The sequence below is a fragment of the Mesoplodon densirostris genome, chromosome 10 (assembly GCF_025265405.1).
Source record: "Mesoplodon densirostris isolate mMesDen1 chromosome 10, mMesDen1 primary haplotype, whole genome shotgun sequence".
Taxonomy (NCBI): Eukaryota; Metazoa; Chordata; class Mammalia; order Artiodactyla; family Ziphiidae; genus Mesoplodon; species Mesoplodon densirostris.
In genome coordinates, this window is record NC_082670.1 from 39,351,675 (window position 1) to 39,369,583 (window position 17,909).

Consider the following 17,909-nt stretch of genomic DNA (forward strand, 5'->3'; position numbering starts at 1 on the left):
TCCTTTTTTACCTTGTTGGTTCAGTGGTATAGGGAGCCCAAAATGACCAGGGGGCTAGTCTCATCTTCTTATTCGTTGGAACCAATGTAAGCATTCCTCCCAAATCAGCAGAGCCCAAAGTTGGCAGGAGGGGAAATAAAAATTCTGCAAGTAGGTTATTAGATATAATGGTGAGAGGACCCAGTCCTACTTCCACCCCTTGATTCCTGGGACCGTGTATTCTGGCTTTAGGGAATAGCACTGCATAACGGTTTTGATTCAAAGTATATATTGCATCTTATAAGACAGAACCTCTTCCTTTCAGGATATTATCTCTCAACTAATGCTGTAACTGAGTCTTCAATAAGCCGTTCCACTTTTCAGTTAAGACCAGTCAACTCTCCATGAGGGGTATGTGGGTATGAACCCGTTGCTGTACTTTCTTGGCTGTAAAATGAGTTCCTTGATTAGATGCAGTGCTGTGGGGCATACCAGGACCCAGGACAGAGGATAAGGCATTCTGTAAAATTTTGTGAGTATATGGATGTTGGTGCTAACAGAAGTAGTGCAGACAGGGAAGACAGCTCCATATTCAGAATGTGTCTATTCCATTGAGGGTGAATCTCCGCCTCCTCCACGAAGGCAGAGATCCAAAGAAATCATCTGCTACCAGGTGGCTGGCTGATCCTCCCTGGGGAATGGTGCCACATTACCAACTTAGTTGTTTGTGCTTTTTAGGATTTTTTTTATTGTAAACAAAATTTTTACCGTTTTAATAATAATGTTAAGTGTTACAATTCAGTGGCATTGGCATTAAGTACATTCACAGTGTTGTGCAGTCATCACCACTGTCCATTTCCAGAACGTTTCATCTTCCCAAACAGAAACTCTAACCATTAAACAGTAACTCTTCAGACCCCCTTTCCCCCCAGTGCCTGGTAACCTCTATATTACCTTCTGTCTCTAGGAATTTGACTAGATTCCTCATATAAGTGGAATCACACAACATTTGTCCTTTTACATATGGCAAATTTTACTTAGCATGTTTTCAAGGTTCATCCACATTGCAGTGTGGATCAGAACTTCATCCCTTTTTATGGCTGAAAAGATTCCATTGTATGGATATACCACGTTTTGTTTATCCATTCATTTGTTGTTTTGTTTTGTTTTGTTTTTGGCCATGTCACGTCTTAGTCGCAGTGTGCAGCATCTTCAGTTGTAGCATGTGGGATTTTTTTTTTCACATCTTTATTGGAGTATAATTGCTTTACAATGGTGTGTTAGTTTCTGCTGTATAACAAAGTGAATCAGCTATATGTATACATATATCCCCATATCCCCTCCCTATTGAGCCTCCCTCCCACCCTCCCTATCCCACCCCACTAGGTGGTCACAAAGCACCAAGCTGATCTCCCTGTGCTATGCAGCTGCTTCCCACTAGCTGTCTATTTTTACATTTGGTAGTGTATATATGTCAGTGCCACTCTCTCACTTAATCCCAGCTTCCCCTTCCCCCCCATGCCCTCAAATCCATTCTCTACGTCTGCTTCTTTATTCCTGCCCTGCCACTAGGTTCATCAGTGCTGCTTTTTAAAAATTCCATATGTATGTGTTAGCATACGGTATTTGTTTTTCTCTTTCTGACTTATTTCACTCTGTATGACAGATTCTAGGTCCATCCATCTCGCTACAAATAACTCAGTTTCGTTCCTTTCTATGGTTGAGTAATATTCCATTGTATATATGTGCCACATCTTCTTTATCCATTCATCTGTTGATGGACATTTAGGTTGCTTCCATGTCCTGGCTATTGTAAATAGAGCTGCAGTGTACATTGTGGTGCATGTATCTTTTTGAATTATGGTTTTCTCAGTGTATATGCCCAGTAGTGGGATTGCTGGGTCATATGATAGTTCTATTTTTAGTTTTGGTTTTTTTTTGCGGTCTGTGGGCCTCTCACTATTATGTTCTCTCCCGTTGCAGAGCACAGGCTCCGGACACGCAGGCTTAGCGGCCATGGCTCACGGGCCCAGCCGCTCCGTGGCATGTGGGATCTTACCGAACCGGGTCACGAACCCGTGTCCCCTGCATTGGCAGGCGGACTCTCAACCACTGCACCACCAGGGAAGCCCTATTTTTAGTTTTACAAGGAACCTCCATACTGTTCTCCATAGTGGCTGTATCAATTTACATTCCCACCAGCAGTGCAGGAGGGTTCCCTTTTCTCCACACCCTCTCCAGCATTTATTGTGTCTAGATTTTTTTTTGGATCCACTTTCCTTTTATTTATTTTTTATACAGCAGGTTCTTATTAGTTATCTATTTTATACATATTAGTGTATATATGTCAGTCCCAATCGCCCAATTCATCACACCACCACCGCCCCCCGCCTCTTTCCCCCCTTGGTGTCCATATGTTTGTTCTCTATATCTGTGTCTCTATTTCTGCCCTGCAAACCAGTTCATCTGTACCGTTTTTCTAGTTTCCACATATATGCGTTAATATACAATATTTGTTTTTCTCTTTCTGACTTACTTCACTCTGTATGACAGTCTCTAGATCCATCCATGTCTTTACAAAGGACCCAATTTCTTCCTTTTTATGGCTGAGTAATATTCCATTATATATATGTACCACATCTTCTTTATCCATTCGTCTGTCGGTGGGCATTTAGGTTGCTTCCATGACCTGGCTATTGTAAATAGTGCTGCAATGAACATTGGGGTGCATGTGTCTTTTTGAATTATGGTTTTCTCAGGGTATATGCCCAGTAGCAGGATTGCTGGGTCATATGGTAGTTCTATTTTTAGTTTTTCAAGGAACCTCCGTACTGTTCTCTACAGTGGCTCTATGAATTTACATTCCCACCAACAGGGCAGGAGGGTTCCCTTTTCTCCACACTCTCTCCAGCATTTATTGTTTGTAGATTTTTCGATGATGGCCGTTCTGACCGTGTGAGGTGATACCTCATTGTAGTTTTGATTTGCATTTCTCTAATGATTAGTGATGTTGAGCATTTTTTTCATGCATTTGTTGGCCATCTGTATGTCTTCTTTGGAGAAATATCTATTTAGGTCTTCTGCCCATTTTTGGATTGGGTTGTTTGTTTTTGTGGTATTGAGCTGCTTGTATATTTTGGAGATTAATCCTTTATCAGTTGCTTCGTTTGCAAATATTTTCTCCCATTCTGAGGGGTGTCTTTTCGTCTTGTTTATGGTTTCCTTTGCTGTGCAAAAGCTTTTAAGTTTCATTAGGTCCCAGTTGTTTATTTTTGTTTTTATTTCCCTTATTCTAGGAGGTAGGTCAAAAAGGATCTTGCTGTGATTTATGTCAAGGAGTGTTCTGCCTATGTTTTCCTCTAAGAATTTTATAGTGTCTGGCCTTACATTTAGGTCTTTAATCCATTTTGAGTTTATTTTTGTGTTTGGTGTTAGAGTGTGTTCTAATTTCATTCTTTTACATGTATCTATCAATTTTTCCCAGCACCACTTACTGAGGAGGCTGTTTTTTCTCCATTGTATATTCTTGCCTCCTTTGTCAAAGATGAGGTGATCATATGTGCATGGGTTTATCTCTAGACTTTCTATTCTCTTCAGGATCTTTTTTTAATTGTGGCATGTGGACTCTTAGTTGCAGCATGTGGGATCTAGTTTCCTGACCAGGGATTGAACCCGGGCCCCCTGCATTGGGAGCACGGAGTCTTAACCACTGGACCACCAGGAACGTCCCCATTCATCTGTTGATGGACATTTCTGTTTTCACATTTTTGCTATTGGGAGTAGTGCTGCTATGAACATTTGTGTACAAGCCTTTGTTTGAACATCTCTTTTCCAGTCTTTGGAATATATACCCTGGAGTGGAATTGCTGAGTCATGTGATAATTCTATATTTAATTTATTGAGAAATCACTAAACTGTTTTCCACAGTGACTTACCATTTTACATTCCCACCAGAAATGTATGAGTATTCCAATTTCTCCACATTTTCACTTATTTTTCAACATTTATTTTCCATTTAAAAAAAAATTATAGATCTTCCCATGGCACAGCCTGTATGAAGTGGAATCTTAATGTGGTTTTGATTTGCATTTCCCTAGTGGCTAATGATGTTGAGCATCTTCATGTGCTTGATGCCCTCTTCTGCATCATCTTTGGAGAAATGTTTACTCAAGTCCTTTGCCCATTTTAAAATTGAGTTGTCTTTTTGTTGTTGAGTTGTAAGAGTTCCTTAAACATTCTGGATAGCTGACCCTTGTCTGATAAATGATTTGCAGATGTTGTCTTCCATTCTGTGGGTAGTTTTTTCACTTTCTTGATAGTGTACCTTGATGCACAAAAGTTTTAATTTTATTGAAGCCTCATTTATCTAGTCTATGGTTGCTTCTGCTTTTGGTGTCATATCGTATGAAATCCAAGATTATGAAGATTTATTCCTATTTTCTTCTGAGAATTTCAGTATCTTAGCTTTTATGTTTAGGTCTTCCACCCATTTTGAGTTAATTTTTTATTTGGTGTAGGTAAGGTTCAACTTCATTCTTTTGCATGTGGATATCCAGTTTCCCCAGTACCATTTGTTGAAAAGACTGTCCTTTCCCCGTTGAATGGTCTTGGAGTTGTTCTCAAAAATCATTTGACCATATGTCCAGGTTTTATTTCTGGGCTCTCTATTCTAATCTGGTCTGTATGTCTGTCCTTGTACCTGGATATGCTTGGTCTCCTATGGGCCATTTTCATCTGATGATAGATTGTGGTGGTGCATGTCCAGCCTTGTGGCTAGGTAGGTCAGACAACACCGAGTTTCTGGTGGGAATCTCAGGCCACATGGTCACCCAGTGTCCTGTGGTGCGGTGTTTACTTTCTGCCAAGGGTCAGGCACAAGCCAGAAACTGTTTCTCAAAAGGCAAATAGTTATCTGCAGAAGAGGGCATAGATTTGCTCCCAAATCCTAGAAGTCTGTGCTGTGATGTTCCTGTTGGTGTTTGCCAGGGCTCTGTACAGCATCCTTACTTGCCATGGACACTTCAAGTATCATTGAGTCTGCTGGATCAGGCCTAAATGGTAGAGTGACTTGTATAGCAGCCTGAACTTGCTGCAGAGCCTAGTCTTACTTGGTTCCACTTGAAATTGGCAACCTTGTGAGTGACTCTAAATGCGTGTCACAGTAGCAATCTCAAATGTGGTGTATGTTGCCTACCACATCCACAAAGTCCTACAAGTGTTGTGCCTTTTTCCATGATGGGTGGTTTGAGGTACAGAACTTACTTTTCATCTTGGAGTGGAAAGCTTGACAAGCTCAGACCACTGAAACTCTAGCAACTGCACTGAGGTCACCAGCTGCCCAATTCTTGTAGGGATTATCTGCAATCCTCTAGTTTGCATGCTTTTCTAGGGCATCTAAGGTACTTGCTACTTTCTGCTCATCAAATCCAACGGACATGTGGCCATTTGAGTTCAAACCTCACTCATGGTACAGATTTTGCATCAGTCAGGGTCCAATCAGGCAAAAGAAACCACATAGCAATTCGAGCAAAGAAAAGCCGCTGTGCTGCAGGAGCTTGCTGGCAGGAGCACACCAGAGCCAGGAAGGAAGACGTCTTCCTCTTGCATTGTCTCTTTAGCACCCTGTACTGGCAGAACTTAACATTGTGCCAGCCAGCAAAGGAAAAATATTTAAAGGGCCCAGCACCATTTTCTCAGAGTAGGCACTGATGGGTAGATTTGGAACTGAGAGGCTCCAAGTGGATAACTGGCATAGTTTGTCATTTAAATGGATAGTATGGAGCAACTTTTATTTGTTTAAGATGAAGCTAAACAGTTGGGATCTTGCTGTGACAGCACAGTGTTCCATTAAATTAAACAACCCTGTCCCTCACCACCACCAATGTCTAGATGTTACAGAGCCACAGAGGTGAATAAGAGAGTCTCTGTCCACAGGGAACTTATATTTTTGGGTTAATAGTCTATTTCAAGGGACTTTTTTTTAAATTTTATACTTCGTTTTTTTTTTTGAATTTATTTTTTATACAGCATGTTCTTATTAGTCATCCATTTTACACACATCAGTGTATACGTGTCAATCCTAATCTTCCAATTCATCACACCACCCCCACCCCCACCCCCACCCCCACTTTCCCCCCTTGGTGTCCATACGTTTGTTCTCTACATCTGTGTCTCAGTGTCTGCCCTGCAAACCAGTTCATCTGTACCATTTTTCTAGGTTCCACATATATGAGCTAACACATGATATTTGTTTTTCTCCTTCTGACTTACCTCACTCTGTATGACAGTCTCTAGATCCATCCACGTCTCTGCAAATGACCCAATTCCCTTCCTTTTTATGGCTGAGTACTATTCCATTGTATATATCTACCACATCTTCTTTATCTATTCATCTGTCAATGGGCATTTAGGGCTCCCATGACCTGGCTATTGTAAATAGAGCTGCAATGAATATTGGGGTGCATGTGTCTCTTTGAATTATGGTTTTCTCAGGGTATATGAGTAGTGGGATTGCTGGGTCATATGGTAATTCTATTTTTAGTTTTTTAAGGAACCTCCATACTGTTCTCCATCATGGCTGTATCAATTTACATTCCCACCAACAGTGCAAGAGGGTTCCCTTCTCTCCACACCCTCTCCAGCATTTGTTGTTTGTAGATTTTCTGATGATGCCCATTCTAACTGGTGTGAGGTGATACCTCATTGTAGTTTTGATTTGCATTTCTCTAATAATTAGTGATGTTGAGCAGCTTTTCATGTGCTTCTTGGCCATCTGTATGTCTTCTTTGGAGAAATGTCTATTTAGGTCTTCTGCCCATTTTTGGATTGGGTTGTTTGTTTTTATAATATTGAGCTGCATGAGCTGTTTATATATTTTAGAGATTAATCCTTTGTCTGTTGATTCATTTGCAAATATTTTCTCCCATTCTGAGGGGTGTCTTTTCATCTTGTTTATAGTTGCCTTTGCTTTGCAAAAGCTTTTAAGTTTCATTAGGTCCCATTTGTTTATTTTTGGTTTTATTTCCATTACTCTAGGAGGTGGATCAAAAAAGATCTTTCTGTGATTTATGTCAAAGAGTGTCCTTCCTATGTTTTCCTCTAAGAGCTTTATAGTGTCCAGTCTTACATTTAGGTCTCTAATCCATTTTGAGTTTATTTTTGTGTATGGTTTTAGGGAGTGTTCTAATTTCATTCTTTTACATGTAGCTGTCCAGTTTTCCCAGCACCACTTATTGAAGAGAGTGTCTTTTCTCCATTGTATATCCTTGCCTCCTTTGTCACAGATTAGTTGACCATAGGTGCGTGGGTTTATCTGTGGGCTTTCTGTCCTGTTCCATTGATCTATATTTCTGTTTTTGTGCCAGTACCATATTGTCTTGATTACTGTAGCTTTGTAGTATAGTCTGAAGTCAGGGAGTCTGATTCCTCCAGCTCCGTTTTTTTCCCTCAAGACTGCTTTGGCTATTCGGGGTCTTTTGTGTCTCCTTACAAATTTTAAGATTTTTTGTTTTAGTTCTGTAAAACATGCCATTGGTAATTTGATAGGGATTGCATTGAATCTGTAGATTGCTTTGTGTAGTATAGTCATTTTCATGATATTGATTCTTCCAATCCAATTACATGGTATATCTCTCCATCTGTTTGTATCATCTTTAATTTCTTTCATCAGTGTCTTATAGTTTTCTGCATACAGGTCTTTTGTCTCCCTAGGTAGGTTTATTCCTAGGTATTTTATTCTTTTTGTTGCAGTGGTAAATAGGAGTGTTTCCTTAATTTCTTTTTCGGATTTTTCATCATTAGTGTATAGGAATGCAGGATATTTCTGTGCATTGATTTTGTATCCTGCTACTTTACCAAATTCATTGATTAGCTCTAGTAGTTTTCTGGTGGCATCTTTAGGATTCTCTATATATAGTATCATGTCATCTGCAAACAGTGACAGTTTTACTTGCTCTTTTCCAATTTGTATTCCTTTTATTTCTTTTTCTTTGATTGCCGTGGCTAGGACTTCCAAAACTATGTTGAATAATAGTGGTGAGAGTGGACATCCTTGTCTTGTTCCTGATCTTGGAGGAAGTGCTTTCAGTTTTTCACCATTGAGAATGATGTTTGCTGTGGGTTTGTCGTATATGGCCTTTATTATGTTGAGGTAGGTTCCTTCTATGCCCACTTTCTGGAGAGTTTTTATCATAAATGGGTGTTGAATTTTGTCAAAAGCTTTTTCTGCATCTCTTCAGATGATCATATGTTTTTTCTTCTTCAACTTGTTAATATGGTGTATCACATTGATTGATTTGCATATATTGAAGAATCCTTGCATCCCTGGGATAAATTCCACTTGATCATGGTGTATGATCCTTTTAATGTGTTGTTGGAGTCTGTTTGCTAGTATTTTGTTGAGGATTTTTGCATCTGTATTCATCAGTGATATTGGTTTGTAATTTTCTTTTTTTGTTGTATCTCTGTCTGGTTTTGGTATCAGGGTGATGGTGGCCTCATAGAGTGAGTTTGGGAGTGTTCCTTCCTCTGCAAGTTTTTGGAAGAGTTTGAGAAGGATAGGTGTTAGCTCTTCTCTAAATGTTTGATAGAATTCACCTGTGAAGCCATCTGGTCCTGGACTTTTGTTTGTTGGAAAATTTTTAATCCCAGTTTCAATTTCATTACTTGTGATCGGTCTGTTCGTATTTTCTATTTCTTCTTGGTTCAGTCTTGGAAGCTTATACCTTTCTAAGAATTTGTCCATTTCTTCCATGTTGTCCATTTTATTGGCATAGAGTTGCTTGTAATAGTCTCTTAGGATGCTTTGTATTTCTGCAGTGTCTGTTGTAACTTCTCCCTTTTCATTTCTAATTTTATTTGAGTCCTCCTCTTTTTCTTGATGAGTCTGGCTAATGGTTTATCAATTTTGTTTATCTTCTCAAAGAACCAGCTTTTAGTTTTATTGATCTTTGCTATTGTTTTCTTTGTTTCTATTTCAGTTGTTTCTGCTCTGATCTTTATGATTTCTTTCCTTCTGCTAACTTTGGGTTTTGTTTGTTCTTCTTTCTCTAGTTCCTTTAGGTGTAAAGTTAGATTGTTTATTTGAGATTTTTCTTGTTTCTTGAGGTAGGCTTGTATTGATATAAACTTTCCTCTTAGAACTGCTTTTGCTGCATCCCATAGGTTTTGGATTGTCGTGTTTTCATTGTCATTTGTCTCTAGGTATTTTTTGATTTCCTCTTTGATTTCTTCAGTGATCTTGTGGTTATTTAGTAATGTATTGTTTAGCCTCCATGTGTTTGTGTTTTTTACGTTTTTTTCCCTGTAATTGGTTTCTAATCTCATAGCATTGTGGTCGGAAAAGATGCTTGATATGATTTCAATTTTCTTAAATTTACTGAGGCTTGATGTGACCCAAGATGTGATCTATCCTGGTGAATGTTCTATGGGCACTTGAGAAGAAAGTGTAATCTGCTGTTTTTGGATGGAATGTCCTATAAATATCAATTAAATCTATCTGGTCTATTGTGTCATTTAAAGCTTGTGTTTTCTTATTAGTTGTCTGTTTGAATGATCTGTCCACTGGTGTAAGTGAAGTGTTAGAAGGCCCCCACTATTATTGTGTTACCGTTGATTTCCTCTTTTATAGCTGCTAGCAGTTGCCTTATGTATTGAGGTGCTCCTATGTTGGGTGCATATATATTTATAATTGTTATATCCTCTTGGATTGATGCCTTGATCATTATGTAGTGTCCTTCCTTGTCTCTTGTAACATTCTTTATTTTAAAGTCTATTTTATCTGCTATCAGTATTGCTACTCCAGCTTTCTTTTGATTTCCATTTGCATGGAATATCCTTTTCCATCCCCTCACTTTCAGTCAGTATGTGTCCCTAGGTCTGAAGTGGGTCTCTTGTAGATGGCACATGTATGGGTCTTGTTTTTGTATCCATTCAGCGAGCCTGTGTCTTTTGGTTGGAGCATTTAATACATTCGCGTTTAAGGTAATTATCGATATGTATGTTCCTATTACCATTTTCTTAATTGTTTTGGGTTTGTTTTTGTAGGTCCTTTTCTTCTCTTGTGTTTCCCACTTAGAGAAGTTCCTTTAGCATTTGTTGCAGAGCTGGTTTGGTGGTGCTGAATTCTCTGAGCTTTTGCTTGTCTGTAAAGCTTCTGATTTCTCCATCAAATCTGAATGAGAGGGCCTCCCTGGTGGCGCAAGTGGTTGAGAGTCCGCCTGCCGATGCAGGGGATACGGGTTCGTGCCCCGGTCTGGGAGGATCCCATATGCCGCGGAGCGGCTGGGCCCGTGAGCCATGGCCGCTGAGCCTGCGCGTCCGGAGCCTGCGCGTCCGGAGCCTGTGCTCCGCAACGGGGGAGGCCACAGCAGTGAGAGGCCCGCATACCACCAAAAAAAAAAAAAAAAAAAAAAAAAAAATCTGAATGAGATTCTTGCTGGGAAGGGTAATCTTGGTTGTAGGTTCTTCCCTTTCATCACTTTAAATATGTCATGCCAGTCCCTTCTGGCTTGTAGAGTTTCTGCTGAGAAATCAGCTGTTAACCTTATGGGAGTTCTCTTATATGTTATTTGTCATTTTTCCCTTGCTACTTTCAATAATTTTTCTTTGTGTTTAATTTTTGCCAATTTGATTACTATGTGTCTCGGCATGTTTCTCCTTGGATTTATCCTGTATGGGACTCTCTGTGGTTCCTGGACTTGGGTGGCTATTTCCTTTCCCATGTTAGGGAAGTTTTCGACTATAATCTCTTTAAATATTTTCTCTGCTCCTTTCTCTCTCTCTTCTCCTTCTGGGACCCCTATAATGTGAATGTTGTTGTGTTTAATGTTGTCCCAGTGGTTTCTTAGGCTGTCTTCATTTCTTTTCATTCTTTTTTCTTTATTCTGTTCTGCAGCAGTGAATTCCACCATTCTGTGTTCCAGGTCAGTTATCCGTTCTTCTGCCTCAGTTATTCTGCTATTGATTCCTTCTAGTGTAGTTTTCATTTCAGTTATTGTATTGTTCATCTCTGTTTGTTTGTTCTTTAATTCTTCTAGGTCTTTGCTAAACATTTCTTTTCATCTTCTCAATCTTTGCCTCCATTCTTTTTCGGAAGTCCTGGATCATCTTCACTATCATTATTCTGAATTCTTTTTCTGGAAGGTTGCGTATCTCCACTTCCTTTTGTTGTTTTTCTGGGGTTTTATCTTGTTCCTTCATCCGGTACATAGCCCTCTGCCTTTTCATCTTGTCTATCTTTCTGTGAATGTGGTTTTTGTTCCACAGGCTGCAGGATTGTAGTTCTTCTTGCTTCTGCTGTCTGCCCTCTGGTGGATGAGGCTATCTAAGAAGCTTGTGCAAGTTTCCCGATGGGAGGGACTGGTGGTGGGTAGAGCTGGCTGTTGTTCTGGTGGGCACAGCTCAGTAAAACTTTAATCTGCTTGTCTGCTGATGGGTGGGGCTGGATTCCCTCCCTGTTGGTTGCTTGATCTGAGGCGACCCAACACAGTAGCCTACCCGGGCTCTTTGGTGGGGCTAATGGCGGACTCTGGGAGGGCTCATGCCAAGGAGTACTTCCCAGAACTTCTGCTGCCAGTGTCCTTGTCCTCTCGGTGAGACACAGCCACCCCCCGCCTCTGCAGGAGAACCTCCAACACTAGCAGGTAGGTCTGGTTCAGTCTCCTATGGGGTCACTGCTCCTTCCCCTGGGTCCCGATGCACACACTACTTTGTGTGTGTGCTCCAAAAGTGGAGTCTCTGTTTCCCCCAGTCCTGTCGAAGTCCTTCAGTCAAATCCCACTAGCCTTCAGAGTCTGATTCTCTAGGAATTCCTCCTCCTGTTGCCGGACCCCCAGGTTGGGAAGCCTCACGTGGGGCTCAGAACTTTCACTCCAGTGGGTGGGCTTTTGTGGTATAAGTGTTCTCCAGTTTGTAAATCACCCACCCAGCAGTTATGGGATTTGACTTTATTGTGATTGTGCCCCTCCTACCATCTCACTGTGGTTTCTCCTTTGTCTTTGGATGTGGGGTATCTTTCTTGGTGAGTTCCAGTGTCTTCTTGTCAATGATTGTTCAGCAGTTAGTTGTGATTCCAGTGCTCTCGCAAGAGGGAATGAGAGCACGTCCTTCTACTCTGCCATCTTGAACCAATCTCTCAAGGGACTTTTAACAGTTCCTTTGCCTATTTCATTCTTGCCCTTTGAAGTAAAATAATCTAACAAATGCTTCCTTTGGTAAATTAAGAGTACCTCACCACTGTGTGATGGTGTGTATTTTATATTTGTTGTACCTTGCATTTATTTTTACCATACCCCTTGACTCTATTCATCTCTTTATCTCAATCTGCATAGAAAATGATACACTGTTGCTATCAGTGATCCCCTAAACCCTCAAACTGTCATTGGCCCCTAAACAAAGATAAATAGTATCCTCTAGGAAATTTAGGGACCTAACTTTTTTTTTTAATTTTTATTGGCGTATAGTTGATTTACAATGTTGTGTTAGTTTCTGCTGTACAGCAAAGTGAATCAGTTATACATACACATATATCCACTCTTTTTTAGATTATTTTCCCATATAGGTCATTACAGAGTATTGAGAAGAGTTCCCTGTGCTATACAGTGGGTCCTTATTAGCTACCTATTTTATATATACTGTTGTGTATATGGCAATCCCCATCTCCCAATTTATCCCCCCACACCACTGCTGCTTTCCCCCTGGTAACCATATGTTTGTTTTCTACAGCTGTGACTCTATTTCTGTTTTGTAAATAGGTTCATTTTTACCATTTTTTTAGATTCCACATATTAGCGGTATCATATGATGTTTGTCTTTCTCTGTCTGACTTCACTCAGTATGACACTCTCTAGGTCCATCAGTGCAAATGATATTATTTCGTTCTTTTTTATGGCTGAGTAATATTCTGTTGTATATATATATGTATGACATCTTCTTTATCCATTCCTCTGTCAATAGACATTTAGGTTGATTCCAGGTCCTGGCTAGGGTAAATAGTGCTACAGTTGAACATTGGGGTGCATATATCATTTTGAATTATGGTTTTCTCTGGATATACATCCAGAAGTGGGATTGCTGGATCATATGATAGCTCTATTTTTAGTTTTTAAAGGAACCTCCATACTATTCTCCATAACTTCTTGATCCTTAAAAGACACAGGCTGGGATGTCTTTGGCTAAAGGGATTGTCCATTAGAGAAAGTTTCGGGCTCTGAACAGAAAGCAACTTCTCCTTTGACTTTCTTTCCTGGGCAGATCTTGCTGTCACTGCTATTACCACACCAGAACTGCCTAAGAAGTGAGATTGAAGAAGGCCTGGACATGAACCTCCTTAAGCAGGAAGCAGAACACAGGGCCCTGAATGTCCCTCATCTCTCTAAGTACATTCTCAACATGATGACTGTTGTGTGCACCAGTTCGAGATGAAGCAGTGCAGAAACTAGAGAGCATCACAGACCCTGTTCGGTTACTGAGGTGTGAAACTTGACCAGTTTCTTGAAACCTGCCTCAGCCCCTGGGCCGGGCACAGCTGGGCCAGACACTGGGTCACAGCCTCTGTCTTGGCTGGCTCTTCCCTACTGAAGACCTGACTAACTCCTGTTTTCTCTGGTCTATTAGCTTTTCTTTTCCAAAGATGGCCTTAGATTGACTGGCCCCCTATACACCATCCTACCATAAATCATTGGAGTATGTAATCCTTTCTTCCAAGGAATTCAAACATCCCTATCCCAGGTTTTCTTATTGCATTTCACACAATATGAGGGATAGGGATGGGAGGTTACCCCTTTTTCAGAGCTATAGAAACCATGACCCAGAAAGTTAAAAAAAAAAAAAAAAGTGAATTGTCCAAAAATAGCATCAGAAATAACATCAGCTAAAATCCCACTTCCCAGAGAGATTTGTTGGCATGCTGGTGTGTTTCCTTCCACTAACTACTCTTTTTTTAAGAGACATAGAATGACTGTTGTGGCAAGGCCTGAAGGCTTTAACATCCAGAGACTTATCTGTTCCCAGCTCTGCCACTCACTCACTTACTCACTCTGGGCCTTGGGTCCTAGGCCACAGTGCCATCTTTTGTAAATTTAGGAGGCAGGACTAAGTTAGTTTTAAAGCCCCTCCTACCTCTGGAATATGGTGATTTAATGATATCTTGTGTAGGTTCCCCCTCACTGGATTTCCTTTCATAGTATAAATATTCTATTTCCTCCTGTGTCAGAGGAATCTTCCAGGTTCTGGGCCTGATGAAAATGGACATGGTGAACTACACTATCCAGAGCCTTCAGTCCCAACTGCGGGAACATTCCATCCAGTATGAACGAGCTAAATTTCAGGAACTCCTCAACAAGCAGCCTCGTATGTATATAACGTGAGGGCAGGAGCAGGGCATATGGCTTTGGGTCTGACTTTAATGACGTGAGAGAGCACTCTGCCTCTTTTGAGGAGCAGAAAGTTTCTTCCTCAGATGGGGGTGGCAGAAGGAATAGTTATCTAAGCCAGAAAGGCTTCCCCCCACCAAAGCATTTACTTATTGAGGAGGAGGAGATCTTGAATCTTCGTCCCAAGGCCTCAGGGATGTAGGAGCTGAAGATAATTAAGTACTCTTCCTGTCACAGGCCTCCTCGATCACACTACCAAGTGGCTGACCCGAGCGGCGGCAGACCTCTCCACGCCGCCGCCTAGCTGCCCTGACACTCCCGACGACTCCAGTGTGGTCTGCCCCTCTCCAAGTGAGGCAGCCAACAGCCCGGAGCCCCTCAACTGCAAAATGGTGCTGTCCCAGGGCTTCCTGAACCTCCTTCTCTGGGACCCTGAAGATGAAGAGTTCCCTGAGGTAGGACTGTGGGGGGCCTTGCCTTGTTGTCTGGGACTGAGGACTTGCATGGGGACCCTCCTCTCCTGACCCGCTCTGCCTGCTTCCCCAGACCCTGCTGATGGACAGAGCCCAGCTGCAGGAGCTGGAGGCCCAGCTGCGCCAGTTAACCATCCTGGCCTCGGTCTTGCTAGTGGCCAGCAGTTTCTCTGGCAGTGTTCTGTTTGGCTCGCCTCAGTTTGTGGATAAGCTGAAACGTATAACCAAAGCCCTGATGAAGGAGTTGAAGTCCAGGTGAGTTGCATAGATCTTTTTTAGAGTAATGATAGGTGATATGAAGGCACAGGCAGGTAATGAAGGATGCCTTATGTTCCATAACAAACCACAGAAAGGCCCTTTGGAATCATTCACAAAGATTGTTGGTATCTTTCCATAAGTGGCCTTGAGGCTTGTAACAAAGAAAAATAAAACTTTCTTCCAAAAGGGTAGTATGGAGGATAGTTTACTATAAAATGATTCATTATCTTGCTTGCTACAGAAGAGTCTTTATCTAGTTGAGTGGGCTGGTCGTACGTATCTCCAGGAGTCGGCCAGTCAGTCAGCAATGTTGATTGAATATCCACTGAGTGCAGGGTGTCACACCAAAGGAAAAAGCGGAATCAGAAGGCCAGGTTTGTCATTGTAATTGGTGAGAGTAGGACAAATGACCATGGAAAATGTCCAAGAAAGTTAAAAATGTGCATATATAAATAAATCCTAAAGAATACTGAGTGGATAGGAAACCCTTGTCCAGAGTTGATTTTATAGTTTATCTTGTTTTCTAAGAAGAAGAATGTGGTATCATACAGAGAAAGAAGTCAGTATCTGGAGGGTAACAGTGAAGACACTGACCCTGCCCACTGGGCTCTGTGCTTCCAGGGCCTGGGGTGAGGGTAGAAGGGCGGCTGGGCATCTCCCTCACATGGGCCCGACTTCTGGTGTGGAGCTTCGGGGCTCAGGGCCACCCCTGGGTACCAGCTTACTCCCCTTCACGGTCTAGGCCTGAGGAGGAGGCTATGCTGACTGTGAGTGAACAGGTGTCTCAGGTAATCCATCAGAGCCTCCAGAACATGGGCCTTGCTGCTCTGAGCAGCGACAACACAGCATCGCTGATAGGAGAGCTGCAGAACATCACCAGGAAGGAGAACTGTGTCCACAGTGTCACTGGTGAGCGTGCCTGTGGGGTGGTAGGAATGCTGAGGGGAGAGCCAGTCCCCCCCACCCCTCAAGAAGGTGCTTACTGAACCATTTAACAATAAAGGGCATGATGATTGGGCAAGTCACTGTGTAGGCTTTAGTTGTTGCATAATGCTGGGTTGAAAATATATCCCTTTTAGTTTAAAGACTGACTCTATGGTTGAAGGAAGATTTGTACCGGGAATTCATGGCTTCTAGGTGTGGCATACTGTCCAGCCAATCCGGTTAAGTCATCCCTGGCCTTCTGGGTCATTTTTGGCTGCAGTCTAAGACATGTGACACCCACTCCCTGCCAACAAGAAGTTGATGCCGAACTAGACTGGAGGACATGTTCCCAAAGCAGGGATTTCCCCTGTCCCATGTTGGAATGGTGGCCGTGAACTTGACCTTGCTCTTAACCTCAGCCATCTGAAGGGTCAGTCAAAGATCCTTCTGTTATGTCAAATACCAGGATTTAACTGATGAATACTTAAGGAATCTTTTGAATAGAAATGTGCTAGCCCACTAGTTTTGGATCTTTGCTTTGTCCTTGAGAGTTAGGTAGCAGCCCCCTTCCCAAACAAAACAAATTTCCTTATGTCTAGGTGAGTGGGTAGGTCAGTGAATATCTCAGTTAACTTTGAACTTGGGTGAGTAGAGTGCAGGGGGCAGTGTTTCTCCCTGCACGTTGTTTGCTCTTTCCCTTCTCACTGTCTATTCCTGCTCACAGATCAGCGGATCCACTTGTTCCTCAAATGCTGTTTGGTTATTGGTGTGCAGGAGTCTCTGCTAGACCTCTCTGGAGGCCTTACCCTCATTGGGGCAGAGCGGGCAGAACTGGGCCAAAAGTTCGTCAACTTAACACACCACAATCAGCAGGTGTTTGGCCCCTACTACACGGACATCTTAAAAACCCTCATCCCCCCAGCCCAGGCACTGGAGACAGAAGAGGGGTCTCTCTGATGGCACTGGCTCCAAGCCCTGGTACCTTGGACCCAGGAGAGAAGCCCATCATTCTCTTGGGGTGACATCACCAGTGACCAGCAGAGCAGCAAGCCCTCTCCCTGTCTGCAGCCAGTACACTACACTGCAGTGACCAAGCATGTAAACACTGGCTGGCCCAAACTCATTCACTAATGAACTTCTGAACTGCAGGCAAACCCCACGCTTCCTGTGCGGCAGCCGTGGCCAGGCCCTGTGTCCTCGGCCCCCCACTAGTGAGCAGCCGGCAGGCCCTGGTTTTTCCTCCAGGTGCTGCCTTCATCACGCAAAGCTGAGAAGCCAAGACACGCAGGTACTATAACATTATATAACATTTTCTCTGAGGGTAAAGCATTTCTCTGAGGGCTCTGAGAATTCTGTGGAATTATCCAAGATGTGAGTATATTTCTGGAAGTCAGAAATTTGTTTTGTCTAATTCAGTTCTCAGGATTGGGTGTGATTGAAAAAAGTTATTAGAAACCTCATTTCCAGGACCAAATTCCCCTGAAGGTTTCAAATGATGCCACAAGAGGTCAGGAAGAGTGAGAGCCTCAGCTTTCTCTTCTGTTGCAGGGGTTCTGAAGCAGGGCGCTAGCTGGGGCCAGATGACAGTGGATGTTGGCTCATAGCGGGCGTCCTACTGAGGACAGGTCCGAGTTCCTGTGCTTGCTCTCTCTCAGGTGTCCAGAGTTCAGTCTTGGCCAGTTGGATCAGTGACTGGTTTGGTCAAGTTTATCCTTGGTCCTGTTCTCTAGCTGAGTGGCTGAGTGAGTCTCCTGTTCCCTCGTCTCTAAGCTTAGAAGCCCCTGTTCTTCCCGACAGAGGCCGTGTGGGCATCCCAGTGTGGAACACCCTCCACCCTTCTTCCCACTTCCAGACTGGGACTGTCCCTGGCAGTTGTGGTTGTGAGCTCTGCTGTTGGCATCAC

General features: G+C 42.4%; 1 protein-coding gene across 1 annotated transcript in view; it reads left to right on the plus strand.

The window, feature by feature from the left end:
* The window catches only part of TCP11 (t-complex 11), a 29,153-nt gene extending 12,190 nt beyond the window's left edge, over positions 1-16,963 (plus strand). Inside the window, 7 exon segments of the mRNA XM_060110066.1 lie at positions 13,231-13,373; positions 13,375-13,449; positions 14,192-14,328; positions 14,589-14,806; positions 14,898-15,079; positions 15,825-15,991; positions 16,731-16,963. Of these exon segments, the coding sequence (XP_059966049.1) occupies positions 13,231-13,373; positions 13,375-13,449; positions 14,192-14,328; positions 14,589-14,806; positions 14,898-15,079; positions 15,825-15,991; positions 16,731-16,963 (1,155 nt within the window).
* The last annotated feature ends 946 nt before the right edge of the window (positions 16,964-17,909 follow it).